Genomic DNA, 19,135 nt, shown 5'->3' with positions numbered 1-19,135 from the left:
TGAGAATTAATGAGGGCATCTTTTTGAAATTCCCGCTTTTCAAATAGCATGGAAATTCGACCCCTTTTTTTTTCTCTCTCAGATTTTGGGATTCCGGGTTTGGAAGTCCCAGGGTATATATAAATATAGTAGAAGTACACTCTATGCTCAAGTCAAAGACTTGACTTTTAGAACATGGTTTAGCGTGCCAGAATCCGGTTGTTTTCCTCGTTGGAGGAAAGAGTCGACCAGCATATGCTGATATACTCTAGAGCTGGACGCGAACATTAGAGATATGGGCTGTCTCCATAGGCAGTTGACGTGCGCGCAGTGCACTCTGTTTATCTGCACAGAGGGACGTCTTTTCTCTTGCGTAAGGTCGATCTCTCTCCGTCATCACCATCCGAAGATCTCTCCGACGCTCACGGTATTCCAGCGGAGTCCACCCACGGCAATAAGCATGACAATAACGTCCACAACAAGCAACACAGCACCGCCCATCATAAATCGCGGGCTGAAGATGCGGTATAGCATGAGATGGCGACGAAGATGTCCAGCCCAGATCGTCGTAGCAAGGTTGATGGTAGCGTAGTAAAGAATGTGGGTGGATGCGGCCTGGACTACGTCTGAAAGAAGGCTGATCGCAGGGCTGGGGGCTCCAACAGGTGAGTCAGCTTTGCCAGCAGTCTGCGCAGGTATCCGCCCACGAGTATCGACGGCGCGTTTCCATAGCACGACTAGTGGAACAGCCACAGCGGCAAGGATCTGCGCGCCAAAGGTGTTAAGGACGACAAGGAGGGGGGACCAAGGATATTTGATCGTCGAGAGAGGAATAAATGCACTCTCCCACTGGATGCTGCTGAGGGTTGCTTGGTGGCCGGTCTTAAAGTAGTGGAAAGAACCCAGAAGACCCAAGACAACTGGACCTATGGCTGAGTTGCCGATGGAGAGAGCATTCGTATCCAGAATCTCGAGAAGAGAGAGAATCTGCCAGAGCTGCAAGCCAATGGCACCCTGGCCCATAGGCTTCTGCATGAGAATGATAGCCAAACAGAAGTTGATGACGAGAAGGAAGAAACGAGAGCCATGGACGTTCGCAAAGCCAAGGATGGTAACTGTCGTCTTGGTTCCGCTTTCTGGCGCACCCTGCGAGACGCTGATGCTCACACACGGCTTGGAATAAATAAATGTGGTTGTTCCGGCACCAAAAGCGACAGCAAGGACGATCTGTGCAAGGAGAACACGAACAGATTTCAGTGTTTCCTTGCTGATCGACATCCACTCACCATCATCCGCAGCATCGAGCGTCCAGAAGATAGCAGCAATAAACAGCCCGACACGGAAAGCGATTCCGATCCAGAGCGTTGCTGATCCCTGGTATGATTTTGAGCCTGTATAGAAAGAACGAACGACAGCAGGCAAGAAGAGCGAAAGCAGGAAGGGAATGACGAGTTGCCATGGAGCCGAGGTTGAGGACGTGGCGGAAGCATAGTATGTAGAGCGGCAGAAAGGCATTTGCTCCTCACGGCAGAGACGAGAGAAGGACGCCAGGCGGCCTAAGATAATAAAGAGAATAGAATGATAAACTCCAAGGACCCGATCCGAAGTTGACTTCTGACGCATCGAAGAGACACCTGCGAGGACACCAAAGGTGGTGAGGAAAAACAGCATGATCTCATCTTCCCAGATGGTGTACGAGTTCGAGGCATAGCCAATCGATTGAGAGACAGTGAAAAATACGGCAAGCCAGCCCCATAGGGAGTTTGGAAGGGGGGATGTGAGGGTCCCAGGGAACGAAAGAGTTGTCGAAAGTCCACCAAGGATACTTCCAGTCGCCGCAGCAAGCGCCGTCTGCTCCAGAATGGGTGTTTCCACCAGTCCAACTAGGCCCGACAGTAGACCAGCAGCAGCACCCACGCCCAAACCAGCGCTAACACGGACCAGCAAAGGGAATGTAAGCTCTGTCCGGTCTGCCCTGAGCCCGCGTGCATAGAAGATGACCACAACAATTCCTGCGAAAAGAACTGCAATGCCTTCAGCCATACTCGTGACATCGAATCTGGCCCATAGACCACGGCATATATTGAGGGTGTCCCGCTGGTATTCTCTGTAGGCTTCGTAGACTTCCCGAAGCGCAGCAGTGCTGGGCCTGCTAGACTTGGACAACCTCTGCCACTCGTTCTCCGCGTGAGTCCAGAGAGCAAGTGGTCCGGAAGTTTGGCTGTCATCAACACCTCGCGCGATCGCATATTCATGCTGATACCTCTTGATCTGGGCGGATGTCAGGCGGTTAACGGTCGCGAGGTTCTTGAAATCAGAGCCTCCTTTGCCCGCAAATGCCTCCTCGATCGGTGAACCAAGATTGTTGAACGGAATCGGCATACCCAGAAGCAGAGACAAAGTCGGGACGATATCGATCTGTGGGATAGGACGCTCCTTTGCATTCTTCGGTGGCAGCACATAATCAGGGCTCGTGCGGCCAAATATCCCCTTCTTCGAATACATCCACAAGGCAGCCTCGACCTCGTCGTCAGACTCACCGCCATGGTCGCCTTTAGCGTCCATGCCATGGTCACCCATTACGATGAGCAAGGTACTGTCATCGATCTGCTTGATCAGGTCACGGATTACCTGGTCCATCTGGCGTAGTTTGGCGGCCATTGCAGGATGATCCGGTCCATAGCGGTGTCCGGCATGATCGACTCCTAGATAGTGACCAAATATCACGTCCCACTTGGTCGTGTTATCCGGGTGCAACAGAGGGAACAAGTGTGTATTGACTCCATTGTCGACGGTGTGGAGATCCCAAACATTAAAAGAATCGAATGGATGGGTCAGATTCGGATTGAAGTATTGGGGAAACAAAGCATGCCAGGTGTCATCACCAAGGTGGACCAGGCTCTTTCCGGCAGCGTGTAGCTGCGCGACGAGATTGTCTTCGTCAATGGCAGTTCCCGCAAAATTCGAACCAGCATCGATGAAAGTTGGCAAGGTCCCCGTGGTCAATCCTTTCAGCCGCTGCAGCGTCGTTGTTGGAGGGTCAGCGATGAATGGAAGAAGGAAGGCATTATCCGGAGATGCAATCGCAGTCTCGTATAGAACCGGGATATTATTGTGGAAGATATGCGGCTGTTCGCTCTCCGCGGCTGGGCGAAAAGGAACGGTAAAGTCGTAGCGCAGAGCATCAATAATGATAAAGATCGCCTTGTCAAAAGTTTTTGGGTGCCAGCATCCGTCACTAGGCGAACCAGTCCTTGACAATGTAGACCTTTGCAATACTGTATCGTCGAAAGGAAGCACATCACACTGTGATTTACTTTCCAGAACCAGCCGGGTCAACAGGAAACCCCTTGTAAAGAAATAAATACCAACGACATGCAAGAAACTGTTTGTACCAGGGAAGCGTCAGCACATCACATACTTCGCCTTGAAAAAAATGATCCAGGAGCGATTCGTCCCGCAGTTCAAATGAACAAGCAATCACTTCGACGACAGCAACTCACAGTATCCACCCCAAAACCCCAATCACGCCCACATGCTTCGTCTTAAAGTCCGCCTCCTGCTCCTTCATCCGCTGCTCCTCTCTCGCCTTCGCCGTCCTTGCAAGTTCCTCCGTTGCCCTTGCACTCTTCCCCAGTGAGGATGGGCTCCCCGACCGCGACTGAGGGTTTGACCCTTGTGATCTCAGATGCTCGATGGAGGGAGTCCGTAGACCTCTCGGGGAGGGTGTGAGAGTGCGCTGAGGGCCGGCGGCGCCATTGACATGACTGTCCCCCGCCCCGGCAGTTTTCGCAGACAGCATCTCTGAGGGGCGTAGCAGTCGAAGCGATCACTTATTTTTAAATAAGGGACGGAAGGTACAGAAGTACGCTTCCTGGGGCACCCTTCCAGGAGAGGGGCGTGGGAGCGGGAATATTGATATTCGTGGGGATTTCGAGGAAGAGTGGAGAAAAGGGAGAGTAGTACGGATCTGGCGGATTCAATTGGTGGACATTGGTAAAAAGGAGATCGAGAAGAAGCTATCCAACGTATTGTAAGTGTGTTCTTCCAATGCGAACTGCCGTGGTAATCCGTTCTATCCGGACGAGTGTTCAAAATGCGAGAGTGCGGGTGGATTTGGACCAGACAAGCATGGCTAGAGCACTGGGGCCATTATCCACTTGAGAACTTGATAGAAAAACACACGAAAACAAAGGAAAAAGAGAATACAAGTAGTGAGAGTTTCAAGATGGAAGAGAATCCAAGGAGAGGAGAGTGATCACAGAGCGTCCATGTCCAAATTTGTTTCTTCCTGACGTTGCGGAACGGACGGAGTGGGAGCGCCGGAGAAGGTCAGGAGAGCCCGCGTCCGATTGATTGGCCCGCGCGTGGTTGGAGGTCGGCAGGCCGATCGCCTGGTCTACTTCTGCTTTAAGCTCCGTCGAGGAATTGATACTACTAACTATTTAATTCAATAATAATAATAATAATAATAATAATACTAATAATCAATATTCATCGAGGAGATCAATTGCTGCTCAGCAGCTGTGCGCTCATTTATTGATTTTTAGGACGGCTACGCGATGCAGATCCAATGGCAGATGCACATGCATTTCGGGCACTCAAGGAGGGTTATTATCCAGAAACACTATTCACAGCTACTAGAACCGAGCAGCCCAGGACGAACCGCGAGAATTGAAGGGCAGCAGAAAAAGAATCGAGAAGAAAAATGGACAGTTGCGCGCAACATCATTTCCAGCCCTAGTAACGTGGCAGGGTTCGAAGGGAAAACGGGTGGTGATGTGGCCAAGCACAAGAAATGGACGCCAAACAAGGTTTCCAAATAATAAAAAAAAGCAAGCAGCTCTCTCCTATACACAAGCCGGCTCCGGTACACCCCGTAGCCAGATCGGATCGCATCCGCGAACGTGGCCGGAAAGATCCAAAATTGGTTTTGTAGCAAACGATCCAGGCGCACAGAAGTCGCAGATTAAAGGCACAACAAACGGCGGTCGGGGGCGTCGATAGCAGCACGGGCTATGAGTCTGCATATGTGCAAGTTGCAATATCCAAAAGAGTCGTTCGAGATATAAGAACGGTAATAGAAATTAGGTCTTCGCCCGAGTATTCGTCATTTTAGAAGGTCGTCGATGGTGGTATTCTATCGAGGACGGAGGAAATCGAATTGGAAAAGAGGAATGCAAAACGAAAACGATCCATCTGATTGGGGTAACCACACGGATTGATTTCTCTAGGACCATCTCTTCGCATCTTGCTTCTCCTTCAGCCCGCCCATGCGTTCCAGATCCAGGGACTGGAAACGCTCAGCGTCATTGGACTGATAAGGCGGGAGGTCTTCATGGCAGGGTTCCAAGCCCACGCCGCCGGTCTCGCTGATTCGAACGACGACTACCCGTCCGGACTTGCGCTTTCCGGCCTCATCCTCCTCTTCGGGGAACGTGATGCGGATCTCAGGCACGGGGCTGCTGGGAGGGCTGGAGGAGTTCTCTATAAGATTGCGCTTCTCGTCGTAGACGAAGACCGACTCCGTCTTGCCATTGGACGTAATGGTGTAACGGGGGTTGGACTTGCACTGTCCGTTGTGGATGGGGAGCTCTGATCGGGAGCGGTTCTGGCGCTTGCGACGGAGGACTAAGAGGGCCCCCACGAGCGAGAGTCCGAACAGTATCAAGACCAGCAGAGAGATCAACAGGTTGACCATAGTCGGGGTGAGTCCCTCCTCGTTGTTGTTACCGTCATCGCGGGTAACCAGAGTCCGGAGAGCGTCCATCACTTTCACAGGATGATCGGTAATAGCTCAAGGATTTATCAATCGCGACGCGGGGATGCTGTTGTCGTGCGGAATGTTGCCGGAAATAGACGTTTATCAATGGCTGTATGTCGGCAGAACTGGCACAACAACCATCAACCACCACGGTCGCAGAATGAGACGCAATCGCAATTCCACCGCTTACTCACAGCAAAGACTCGACAGATCCCACGGGGACTGGAAAGAATGGATCCTGTTCGGGATAGGGAGGGTATATTGGTCGGTTCAACGTGATTGTTTTTGCCTAGGTCGGCACGGTCGTAGCAAGACTGCTAGAAAGGAAAGAATGGACAGCACAGTGTACAGCTGAAAGAATGAAGCTGACACCTGCTATGGGAGTCGAAAGAGTGGAAAGGGAAAGAAGGAGGACGGTATACCCTATGCAGAGGGATAGTATGGAGGTGGTGAAGAAGGATAAAGGAGGAAGACGCAAGGCCGTCTAGACAAGGAATGGGGGGCCTCGCGGGAGAGCGCAAGGGCCCGTTCAACGCTGGCCAGGCTGCACGACGCCAGCACAACAAGCTCGCCCACGTCGTTTGTGTCTAACTCGTTCGTCCGTAGTCTATCTTCTACTTTCTGCCCTGTTTGACACGCTTGTTGACTTGAACCGCTTGGCGGGCGCCATCTGCAATTTCCCACCTCCTGCATCCACCTATAACGATGTTTCTGTACCTGAATTGGCGCCTCCACTGCACGCGCCGTCTCTCGCGCCGTCAACTCAATCCCACTCCTTATTCGCTGCATGGCGCAGGCTATCGATTTTCCATATTTGGATACACACCAAATAATGCTTCTGGCTCCGGATCACAACCAAGTCGAGCTTAAAAGACTTCAATCAGGATTCTGTTCTGGACCGTTCACAGGTGGCACCGTCAACACGAAGACTCGAGGTACTTCAGACCGCCTCACATCAGAGATACGATATCCAAACTAAACAGGAGAAGCAGCCATGGTGGTTTTGGAACTCTCTCCAGTCTGGATATCTAACCGATGTCTACTTACCCCTGGCTAAAACGGCTCGCATGGTCTGACAGTGTTCGGATCTCCACTACAGCTACGGCAATGCACATTGCACACACTACCCCGTACATAACGCACGCGAGCCACTCGGTCAAGGGACAAACTCTTATTTGATTATTATTTATTCTCCGGCCTTGCAGGTGTATTTCCGTCAAATGGCTTCCTGTATAGTATGCTCCCTCCCTTGTTGACCTATATTCGTTCGGATCCATGGGATGCGGAGGATCAAATCACATTTACTTCCCTGCAGGATTTTCTTCTCCCACTTCCAAGATCCCTAGTGGGACTCCCACGCTATCCGGCGTCCACTGGGCCAAGGCAGGCAGATGGCGTCGACCTATCAGACCGGACGGACAAGTCTGCATAAATAATGCCATGTGGTATAGTGGTCCAGATTCCAGAGCTACGTCCGTCTTCATAAATGATTCCCTCGAAGAATAGCTTAATATATCATAATTAAGAGAATCAGAAGAGGGATTCTGTTTCAGAAACACCCCTCTGCCGATCTTCTCGTGACATTCCCAGGCGATGAAAAATGGAACTCAAGAAAAGCCGAGCCTACTCCTGTCAATGTTTCAATGCCCTCCTTAACTCGACGTTTCACTGTTTCTCTCATTCTTGGATCTGCCCACTTCAGTTCAACCAGAAGACGATGATCGTAACGGTCAGCCAGGATTTTCTGGGTTGCTGCTATGTAGTATGTACGTACTACCTTGCTGCAGCGGCGAAGCACTGTTGGTTATTATGAGCATAGAACACCGATCCAGTTTAGCAGGTCATCATTCCGTCTAGAGCTTCATTTTTTTGCAGTAGGATTGGAACCCCAGCCTAGAGTAGATCAAGGATATCTAGACGAGCTGCCAATTCATATCCTCATTCTGTTTTCGGCAATGCTTTTTGTTCATTTTGCACCAGTGCACCACTCGCATAAAAAACTACCTACAGTAGGCTGTTGAGAGATATCAATCTGCGCGACTTTCTTCAGCTACCACGACAGCAAAAGTCACTCTTCTTCTCTGCATGCGCCTCGTCCAGGAACCCGTTAATCATCTGACCAGAGACGTATGAAGTTGCGACGGCATTGACCCGGATACCTTAGGGAGCATTTCCATGGCCAAAATGGTGGGTTGAGTATCTGCCGCAGACTAAGGACTGGGGATTGGGCAAGAATGACTTAGCAGAAGTCTGTAAAATCTTCTTGACTGCGTGTTTGCCGCAATGTAGTTTCCCACACCGGCGAAAGCGCCTTCGGATGCTAGCGATGTGAGAATCACAACTGAGCCTCTACTACATGAGCGGTCGACCATCCGAGGCTCTTGCTCCAGCATTACTCTCGAAACAGCTCGCATAATCAGGAAGCTGCCAATACTGTGGACCTCATCCATCTACCGGTATTCGTCCAGGCTCATGGAGCTGATGGGAGTATATCTTGGGACACCCGTATTCTTACCGCCAACAGTCACTGTGACGAGATAATTGGAGCAAAGAACTTACACCGGCGGCGTTATTCACGCATATATCAATATAGGTATATTGGTACTTCACGTCACGGATTGTATTCTCGACTTCAACTTCCTTTCAGACATTGATCTGCATCGCAGTAGCTCATATACCAGACAGTCGGGCAGCACGGCTGGAGGTAATCGGCTCTGCTGTCTACTGGGATTTTAGAAGTTCAGTAGATTTCCATAATTATTCTCAATAATCTGGAGAGAAGATAATGAACAAATACCCCTTCTCCGACTTAATGGACCGTGTTTCATTCCCGACTTGCGATAAGCATAGGCGCCATTCTCCCAGCTTTTCTGTATGTTCGTATCCGTCAAATCCCCTCGACTATGAAGCCTTCATCAATGTATTCATGCACAAATTCTGAGTCATGGCTTTGGTGTTCGGCTGCCACCATCATGGCAGCATTTTGTATTGCGTCTGGAATTCGAATTGTCCCATACTGTAAAGGCAGTGATCATAGAATGGTGTAATGGATGGATCTGTCAAATGAAATTTTGTGGATGAGAATGAAACTGTATGTGGAAGACAAGAAGGCTACGTTCTGCCGACAGTATCTGCTCCTGTAGATTTTCTGCTTTGTCTAAGTAGCTAGTATGAATGTCAAACTGCAAAGCGCCAGCCTAGTGTAGATCCGTCTACTGTTTTTACGTTATGAAGCATACGCGGGGCAAGGCAAAGCTGCAATTAGGCTACTTCCGACTCTGTGTCAGAATGAGCCTTATGCAGTTATATCTGAAATAGAATCAATCTACCTTCTACTAATTCGAGAAAACTCGACGTGTGCTGAATATGGCCCATGCGATACCCTAGGCAGGCGGGAGTCCACAGATTAGAAGCGGCATCAGGACAGCTCACTTTTATTGAATCAGAGATAGAAAGCGCTGTATTGTTTTCAAATCTATGAGATGGAGGAAGAATTCTACTTGCTAAGTTCGGGACATATTGGGGAGCTTATATCCATTTGTCGGTATACCAGCATCAAGATATCGTCACCGGGTTCTAACAATAGACCAGAGATTCCAAAACGCGTCTTTCTCACGTTCTAGATACTATATATACCCTGCACCTTCCAGCTTACCTTCGAAACACGTTACCGTGTCTGCTCAGGGTTTCAAGATCACATGTCTACCCCTGTTACTTGTAAGCACCAACAGTCATATCGAGACAGGTCTCTCTTTTTTGTTAGAGCCATATACCATCTCACACACTTATTTCTCAGATTCTTCTATGTGGGTAAACCTTGTGATGTGATAATGCTCATTCGTGGATCATCCTCACAGCCTCGGATTGGATTTTCTATACAAGTAGGACGTGAGGCATATTCTTGGACGTCCCGTCCACAATTACGCACCTACCAAAATCAGTACAATCTGCTTATGCCAGGCTTCATAGTGAAATTTGTCTGAAATGACAGTGGCGAGGAATCGATATCCGAATGAGTCTGTCCAAAGTCATAGTTCTCCTAATTAACATATATAACCCTAGACCAAAGGTTACACGGCACAATCTCAATTTCCCACATAATATCCTACCGGTATCAAAAGTATCATAGAAAAACAGTAGCTGATTCAACATGTATGTCCCTGTATCACACGCCCTCCATAGGTAACCGAAAACACAAATACCAAGGAGGGTAAGTATGTACTGTACAGGTCGTCGATAAATCGCTATTCTTCCTTCCGTGAAAGAGCCTCTACTAAATGGTGTATAAACACACTTTCTAGTAGAAGCTGTGTTGAAGAAGGTTTGTTACTTTGTTTTTTTGTTTTTTTTTTTTTTTTTTTTTTTAAATACGTTCCAGGCTGCATTGGGTCTTTGTTGTGGTATTTTTATGTCTCGCGGGATGGCGGTCGGAGCAAATAGAATATTGCCATAATATGTGGAATAAACCATACGGGAGTATGTATACTGCGAGTGTTTACGATTAGAAGGGCCCATACGCTCACTATGAGCTGGGGAAAGGTTCTCTCGTTTCCTCTTCTGGAATAAGCCTCTTCGGGGCCTTCCTCGTTCGCCCTTTGACATAGCATGTACGGCGAGGAGAAATGGAACAGCCTATTTTGTATCAGCACATCTAGTCTCTTTCCCTGATATGGAAAGCATCCCCTTCTCCTGGAGAATTTACAGCGATCAAAGTGTGTGCAAAAGCATTGCGAGATTGAAGAGATGAAGTCAGACAAAACCCGGTGGACGATCTGTGCGGCTGATGTAAGCTTCTATGCTTTTCTACTCTACGTAAGTGATCATCAATCAACCCCGCTCTGTTAGATAATATTGGAGTTGTAATTAAAGCGTAAGGTACTCATAGAGTACGTTATATTGTGCGTATCTTATGCTATGGCTGTATCATTGATAACGTCTAGAATCTGCCAGTTGTGTCGATGATAAAGTTTTGATCCTGCTGGATGCTGTGTTTTTCTGAGCCGGGGAACAGAAGAGGGGTAATTATTCTATCTAGACTTTTTTGTGTCTTGAGCTCTTTTTGCCGTCATTTAATTTTGTATTGTGCGGTCGAGAATGTCTATGTCATGAATGTTTATAGTGGTTTAAGTTGAGAGTCTACAGTGTTTACTTCATGTCAATACCCAGTCCGGACAGAAGTATATATAGATATATATGTATGTATAACCCAATGTCTATACTATTACTGAACCATGTATATTCTAATCCAAACGTATAACTACATCGAATATTCTTTTTGATTTGAAAATTGTTATGCAACACGCTAATAGTTTATAAGAGAATACACTACGATGCACTACGTAAAAGACACATTAGATGCAAATACAAATGACTGCACCTTCATATTCTCATGCTTACCTACCGACTATACCCCTCTCGTGACTCTCAGCCACAAGGGGACTGGGTCCGCAGTTCCATGGGTGTCCGACACCCCCCCCCCCCCCCCCCCCCCGACAGGCACGAGGGGTTGAAGCCGCTTCGGACCGTTAAGAGTCGTCATCATGCTGCGAGGTCCAGATTGGGATGTTGGTTGCTCGTGCGAGAGTATGCGATCGCATACTCTGTCAATTCAATATAGCCAGGGGAAGTCAATGACACAGTATAATGTGATCACTGGTTGTAATCATCTCTTTGAACTTCCGGCAGGGATATCATTTCTCTAGTCTAGAGCTGTTTTCTATGGTAGTTTAGCCGAGTAGTTATTATGGTACTAGTGATATGCACGTTCCTCTAGTTCTGCTCCACGGTAGTCTGTTCCGTGCCCCTTTAAGCATTCAGATATACACTAGACTAATACGTCTATGGATTTGTGATAGAGCTCGAGGTAAATAATCCATCGGTAGATGCGCTCTTAGTCGTGATGTACACTTATGGTAGATCTCTCCCATGGGTCGCGAGAGCAGCATCTAGACTGCTCATCGTTCCATGCCTTCCGGCCAGCTACGAGCGAGGCTTTTTGACCTAGATTCATCTCGATGAGAGGACGAACATTCCAATGAAGCTTCACCGCTTCTACAAGCACTGCCAAGACATACTTCCAGCGGGATAGGCGCAAACGCCAAGGAGAATGGGCGCGATAATAATAATAATAATGTCTTCTATGTAGGATTACCAAGGGGCAGACGCTTTTCAGAGTTTCGCCTCCTTGGCTCCATCGTGAATCTTGAAGTAGTGTTGCTGGTATGGGGCGAACAAATAGTCCCCACCCAATGGGGTTGCGCTAGTTGAAGTGGCTCCATCAAGAGGATGCAAGGCGGCAACTCTGTAACTTCGATAAACTGAAAAGAATCTGGGGAATATTTCCGGAAATCCAGTATCTTTTTTCTTCGTGATCCTCGAATATTATTGAATTGTTCCTAGCGTTCAAGAAGGAGTACTACTTTCTTTTTCCCATAGTTTCCAAACCAGGCGATGAATGTTAGCGCGAGCGGCGGTCAATGCGAGCCCAATTCAGCTCGCGATATCCACTGGTTCTGCCGGAGATCGCTGAGAGAAATAAAATATCATATGCGCAGGAGGGAGACGCCAGACGTGTTATTCGAATACATGGGTGCGCAAAAGACTAAATATAGAGCGGTCATGTTGTACACTCGATGTACTTACTGTACCTTCTCAAGACAAGAAGAGCACAGCTTGGATATCAATCGGAACCGTGATGTGCAGGACCAAGCGAACCTGGGGAGATCTGGCAGCCGTCAGACTCGAGATCGACGCCTGGGTTCGGCCGCTAAGTCGAAATCCTACTAGTCCTGTGGATTTATCGATACACAGAAAGCTTTTAAGACGGGAGGCGGCCCGTGGAGCCATTCTGACAAACGTCGTGACATCCCTACATACCATGGACGGTCGATGTGTTTTTTCCCTGTCTGAGAGAAAGCTGCAGCGTCACAGCAGTAAGTTTATCCTTCAAGCTCTTCCTCGAGAATGTGAAATACCTGGGACAAGCTAGGGTGAGAAGCGTTTCTTGGGGAGGGAAACCCCCCAATCCTTCGGAGAGCCGCGGATCGTGTGGCCAGGAATTAACGAACTCCTCCTGTCGGCCAACATAAGGTTACCCACAATTGTCAGCAGCCATCAGGTCCAAGGATTGAACTATTGACAGACACGCCGACGAAGGGAACTGTGGGACTCGTCGCTCTCTCCTCCGGGCAAGGAATCGTGTCGGGTACACAAGGGAACTGCCTATTACAGTACAACCACTAGATAGCCGTAGGCGCGCCGAAGAAGATGGTCAGACATGAAACTTGGTTCTATCTGATCTGTGCATGGACAAGGTTGCAGAACAAGTGCTGCTAAGCGGGGCTGTCAATCTGAGAGGTAGGAAATGGATCGTGCTTGTCGTCGGAGATTTGCCATGATTAGAAACCTTTATTAGCGTTTCTCTTAGTCTTATCGGGCTCTTATGGCTTAGTTAAAAGGTGAGCCATCAGGTCCAGTATGTAATACAGTACGTCAGACCATTATTATTATTGATTATTGCAACATCAGCAGCATCTCAAATAGCTAGGCTGTCCTCTGGCCTGGCACCTGCAACACTGGGAAACACCGTACGCAGTCGCAAATGTACTGTAGCAATGACACGCGCCATGGTCACGATCGGTCATACCACAGAGCTGTTCGAGCGGGGGCCAGGAAGTCATGTCCGAGCTGAACACAAGCAATAATGCTGCGCATGGATCCAGGGCTTGGCAGCAATCTGGGAACAGCGTGGTAAGCTAGCTAACTTAAGGAAGATCGAGAATCGGGATCGACCAGGTGTCGCATGGGGTACGCAACAATGGGATCACGGCATCTGGCCAGAAGACGGAGGCCTTTGACGGGCCTTCAAGCCTCTAGAAGAGCTGCATGACAGCATCTGATACGGCTGTCATGGCGCAATGGACGACGGGGAACAGCGTCGTTTCGGGAAGTGTATCTATGTACAGTAGGAGGAATTCGTGTCTGTGGCCGAGTCAAGGGAAAGTCAAGTCAAGTCAAGTCAAATCAAATCAAATCAAATCAAGTGAAGCGCATCCACGGTGCCACGGTCGCCATGCTGAGGCTTGTGCAGTGAACTCCTCCCTGGCTGGACGACGAGCTGTAGACAAAGAGAGAGCGCCCAATGGAGCTACTAGACAAGCGCCGGGGAAGATCCCCAAGTTTAGATCCTCTAGGCATGTTGGATGGCGCAGCGCGGCGTCAGATCAGATTCAATACCAGACCAGACCGTATCAGCAGCATACAGTTTGCGTTTGATCAAAAGGTACCCGGATCACCACGCAAAAGCTATGCAGGGTCGAGGTACCCGTGGATCGTCTGCCAACAGCGGGCGCCAACCGCCCGTCACAGCAGTTACAGACAAGACGAGAACACGCAGCCTCTCGCCTTATCATCAATTCCGCCCGCCATCAACCGTGACCTTTTCTTTTCTTCCTTTCCCTTTCTCATTCCCCATTCTCCCTTCCCTTCTCCTTCCTGTATTTCCTCCTTCGTATCACCCGTTCTTTATCTCCCTTCTATTGCTTCCCTTTTTTCCCATCCCTGGAGGACAAGGTTCGCGAGACAAAGGTTCCTCGTTCCCAGAAGCGGCAGCTCTTCCCCAGACTCGCTGCTTCGTTCTGTGTGACCGTTGCAGGAGTTTGATACCATCGATCCTTTGTGTCTCTTCGACATTCCCATTCCAGTCCAATCCGGTCGACTAATCACATCGGTTCTTCTGTCTGCGCGACGGACAGCATTCTTCTCACGCAGGCCGCAATCCATCCACCCCTTGCCTCCGCGAATCAACCAAGCTCACCAGCGCCCACCGCTCTCTCCACAACCCATATGAGGACGATCTGCGGGAATCGGGATTCCTGGGGCATGCACGGAGCGTAAAGAACCTCTGTGGTATATGCAGGCTTTCTGTTCGACGGCTGCCTGCTGATTTTTTGCACGGGCAAACGAAGGGGACTGCCCGATTTTCTGCTTGTTACCTTGCATCCAAGCTTCGACACCGCCCGAGACCCCCCCGAGAACCGTTGCCTCTCTTCAGCATTTCTCGCCCTCACCTGCCCTTCCCTCCCTTCTTCCGACAACCCCCGCTGCCCTTCGCGTCCTGTATAATTGTACATGTCCTGGCCTGGTCACTAGACCGAAGGGAGCCCTTCTCTTGACTTCATTCCCCTCCCTTGGTGAGTCTTCCTTGCCTGGTTCCAGGTACCGGTGATCCTCCATTGCTGAGAGCTGCTGGGCTGACTGCTGCGCCAACAGTCATATATTTCACACCTCTCGCACGCATCCAACTGCCTGGTGCTCGTGCGATTACCCATCGATCTACGGTTAACCCCACGACCTGTCATTTAATATATCTGACGTAGCCTCGACGGCACTTGCAAATACCCTCGCAACACGTTCGAGTACATATTTAATCGCATCTTCTCATCCACGCTGTGATGGCGTCCGCCATGGCAGCAAACGCGGCAGCTGTGCATAATGTAGGCCATTCTTCCCTTGGCCCACTCTGGTTGATGGTGCAGGTGACTGATGGTGCTGTCCAGGTTCGATCAGATCGGGCCTCGAATATGGGGACCTCAGGCATGAGCGGCGACCGTTCTCGGGCGTCACATAATCATGGCATGGCCAAGGGCTTTGGCTCTGGAAAGAGCAGATGGAATAACAATATCTGGGGTAACACTAACCTCGGAACTGGTTTCACGGATGGTCCCGCGGACACTGGATTGATCAGAGGTACGGAATTCTGCTTGCTACATGTAGCCTATCATCAAACTGACCCCGGTTTAGACCAAACGCAGATGAACGGAGCGGAGCATGCTTTTGAAGGCAAATCCGGGTCAGGTTCCCTGCTGTCCACTTCTGAATCTGAGGGTTGGACCGGCCGGCCAAACTTGCCATGGAGCACTGTAAGCTCAGCATCTTCATTGTCGATGACACAGAGCAAGAGCATTGCCACGTCTCCCGTACAAGCGCGCGCCCACGACCGAAGTGCTCCTGTTATTTCTGAGGCGGATACGACGTCCTATTTCTCGCTTCCCAGACCTTCAGCCATCGGGCAAGGATCCACAACCGCCAGGGAAAAGACCTACCTGAACCAGCCATCTGAGGGATTAACCCCGTCTGGCGGCGATTCCATTTCGTTTGGGAACTTTGGCGGCTTTAGGAACGAGGAGTCCAACCGCCGTCAAATCAGTTCGTCGTTCAGTGGTAACACAGTAGGACCGACTTTCCAGGGCAGAGGGAGTCTGTCTGGAGAGGTTGAGGTCTCACGAGCAGAGGACATCAGCTCGATCAACCTGGCATTCCCTCAGACTGTTACTGAGTCGATGAATCAGACCGGCCGCACTGCGGTTGCTGGTCCGTACAATCATCTGTCCCATGGATCTCTGTCTCTTGCATCCCAGAGGCCTGGCCACTCTGCCCATCCATCATTTCACTCCGACAGCCAGGGCTTCCAGAACCGATATGGAAACAGTCAAATGGACATCAGCGCCGGACTGGACAAGCTGCAGCTGAATGATAACAATGTTTCCTCCCAGCAAAGCGCGCAGAGACCAGGTTACGTCTCTCATGCCTCGTACGATGGATCTTTCAACAGATTCAAGTACCAGTTGGCTGCTGACGAAGGCAACTACCAGCCAGTGAGTGGTTACACCCCTGACGGCTCTGATTTACATGCTGGATATCACCCGGCTGCTTCTCGATTGGCGGATCGCAGCTCGGGTTCTCCCGTCGACTACGGTCGCATCAATAGCCCTTTCTACCAAGCTAGCGGGACTCCTGCACCTACGACGCAATATCGCACGCCTTCCGGAGGTATTCGACTTGCTAACCCCGCCCCGGATGGGCAGACTGCGCTGCTGGATCGGAAGATTCGTGCAATGCAACAGGAACAGGAGTACTCTCAGCACGCGGCCAACTTACTCCAGCCTCGTCTTCAGTTTCCTCCTGCTTACGACTTTGCCGCATATCAGGCGGCCAGGCTCAACCCCCTTGCGGCCTTCTATCCTATGGCCCCCTACGCTGGTTTTGGTGCCGCCGGTGTTCTTCCCCGCGCTCCGCATCGTGACCACGACCCGACGCAGGTGGTTCGGAGTCCATTGCTAGAGGAGTTCAGGACGAACAACAAGGGTAACAAGCGATACGAATTGAAGGATATATACAACCACATTGTCGAATTCAGTGGAGACCAGCATGGCTCTCGTTTCATTCAGCAGAAGTTAGAAACTGCCAACAGTGACGAGAAAGAACAGGTTTTCCGTGAGATCCAGCCGAACTCGCTGCAGCTGATGACAGATGTTTTCGGAAATTATGTCGTGCAGAAGCTCTTTGAGCACGGCAACCAGTCCCAGAAGAAGATTCTTGCGAACCAGATGAAGGGACATATTCTGGCTCTGTCGACACAGATGTATGGATGTCGAGTCGTACAGAAAGCGCTGGAACATATCTTGACGGATCAGCAAGCATCCATGGTCAAGGAGCTCGAGAACCACGTCCTGAAGTGCGTTCGAGACCAGAATGGGAACCATGTCATTCAGAAAGCCATTGAAAGGGTTCCGTCGCAGCATGTCCAGTTCATTATCAACGCCTTTAAGGGACAGGTCAACCGGCTTGCCGCGCATCCCTATGGCTGCCGCGTCATTCAAAGAATGCTCGAGCATTGCGAAGAGCCTGATCGCCAGTCCATTCTTGCTGAACTTCACGCTTGCACAGCAAGCCTCATTCCGGATCAGTTTGGAAACTATGTCATCCAGCATGTCATCGAAAATGGCGAGGAGAAGGACCGATCGAGGATCATCTCCATCGTCCTTTCCCAGCTGCTAGTGTTTTCCAAGCATAAGTTTGCTAGCAACGTCGTCGAAAAGAGCATCGAGTTCGGTGAGGAAAGCCAGAGACGCGAGATAATTCGCCTCCTCACCTCGCCCAACGAACGAGGCGAGAGCCCGCTCTTGGGCTTGATGCGTGATCAATATGGAAACTACGTCATCCGTAAGTCTTTGTTCACATTGTCCGTCTATTACTTTTACTAACATCGAATACAGAGAAAGTTCTTGGGCAGCTGAAGGGTGATGAGCGCGAAGGCCTTGTCGAGCAGATCAGACCACAGCTTAGCCAGCTGAAGAAATTCAGCTATGGTAAGCAGATAGTGGCAATCGAGAAGCTCATATTTGACCCCAGCACTGGTACGGGCTCTTCTGTCAATGCAGCTTCGTCTACCACGCCTCCTGCATCACACAAGTCTTCTCCTCAGCCTTCTCGCAGGTCGCTCACTGACATTGAAGCGTGCCGTCCTATTGTTGGTGCTGCTCCCCCCACTCCGCCACCCACCGATACTGCAAGCACAACTGATGGGGGCGTTGAAACTTGCAAATGCATGGCAACCAGGTCTGTGACGTCTGTCTCTGAGACAGACACTGTTGCAGCTGGCGATGTTTCGACCACCTCTGGCTCCAGGGCCTAGATTATCTGGGGCCTTTTTCATGAACCTCAACTTCGCTTAACTACCTTGTGTTGAATATTTCACTTTTTCTTTTATTCATCAAGGCGTATACATACAGGACCTTCGGAGGATATATGGATTAACCTTGTTCAAATTACCTGTGTGATTCTTTCGCCGGTATCTAAACAAAATGAAGGCGCAAAACAAAGATAAGAAGAGGGATAATATGTGTTCATCAAACCTCGGCTTTGCTCATATCCCCAGTTTCTACAAATTTGGGCTGATGTTCCGTGTCATTTGTCTCCAAAGACTGATGAAATGAAGATATGCATCGATATTCGTTAATAATTATTGTTTTCGGGGCCAGTCGGCGTGGGTTTGGCGTCGAATATGGGGTCTATCGCGGTGTCATGCATATTTCTATTGAATGTTACTTACATATGGAATTTCCCCTTCTTTTTTATATGGTTTACCTCGAGTTGCTTTTCTTGCACCCTGGGTTCCTATTCCATGTGTAGTTAATCCAAAATCAAGTATTGTTTATTCGGAAGTGATGTTTGTCCATTCCTTAATGCTATATCGAGACGAATTGGTAGTCTACTGTATCCAGTAAGGCTTAACCGATTTCATAAAGAGTATCTGTGTGCCATCTCTCGACTTAGGCCTCGATCGCGAAGCTATTGTTGGGCTGCGGCATGCCCTTTTTATGGTCGTCTTCTGAGAACTTGATGTGGCGGGATGAAATAGAATTATTTCGAAAGGTCTAAGGCATCTCCGTTCCTTTTACAAAATATGTAGGCTTGTCTGTCCTGACACTAGTTCTCTAGCTGAGATACACTTATGCCTGACCTCGAAGCCTTAGCAGTTTGTATGGATCGCGCGAAAAGCGATCTTCCCAAAGCGCGTCTTTGTTAGTTGATAACTTGATCCAGGCCCTT

The 19,135-nt window shown here is 49.5% G+C and overlaps 3 protein-coding genes across 3 annotated transcripts; 1 reads left to right on the top strand and 2 right to left on the bottom strand.

The window, feature by feature from the left end:
- Positions 1-150: 150 nt before the first annotated feature.
- Positions 151-3,956, bottom strand: C8Q69DRAFT_75373 (glycosylphosphatidylinositol anchor synthesis protein). The gene is made up of 2 exons (XM_028633999.1): positions 3,483-3,956; positions 151-3,364 (listed from the first exon to the last, which is right to left on the bottom strand). Exons 1-2 carry the CDS (start codon positions 3,779-3,781, stop codon positions 376-378), a joined length of 3,288 nt encoding a protein of 1,095 aa, XP_028482565.1. The 5' UTR covers positions 3,782-3,956; the 3' UTR covers positions 151-375.
- A 1,153-nt stretch (positions 3,957-5,109) lies between these two features.
- On the bottom strand, positions 5,110-5,990 carry C8Q69DRAFT_75354 (hypothetical protein). The gene is made up of 2 exons (XM_028633998.1): positions 5,934-5,990; positions 5,110-5,868 (listed from the first exon to the last, which is right to left on the bottom strand). The coding sequence occupies exon 2, from the start codon at positions 5,747-5,749 to the stop codon at positions 5,210-5,212; it is 540 nt and encodes a 179-aa protein (XP_028482564.1). The 5' UTR covers positions 5,750-5,868; positions 5,934-5,990; the 3' UTR covers positions 5,110-5,209.
- Positions 5,991-15,074: 9,084 nt separating this feature from the next.
- Positions 15,075-18,371, top strand: C8Q69DRAFT_75275 (putative mRNA binding protein Pumilio 2). Its single transcript, XM_028633997.1, has 4 exons — positions 15,075-15,237; positions 15,301-15,490; positions 15,545-17,746; positions 17,806-18,371. Exons 1-4 carry the CDS (start codon positions 15,196-15,198, stop codon positions 18,216-18,218), a joined length of 2,847 nt encoding a protein of 948 aa, XP_028482563.1. The 5' UTR covers positions 15,075-15,195; the 3' UTR covers positions 18,219-18,371.
- Positions 18,372-19,135: the final 764 nt, after the last annotated feature.

The sequence above is a fragment of the Paecilomyces variotii genome (assembly GCF_004022145.1).
Source record: "Paecilomyces variotii strain CBS 101075 chromosome Unknown C8Q69scaffold_11, whole genome shotgun sequence".
Classification (NCBI taxonomy): Eukaryota; Fungi; Ascomycota; class Eurotiomycetes; order Eurotiales; family Thermoascaceae; genus Paecilomyces; species Paecilomyces variotii.
Note: the sequence above shows the minus strand (reverse complement) of the source record. Positions and strands in the feature narration are given on the sequence as shown.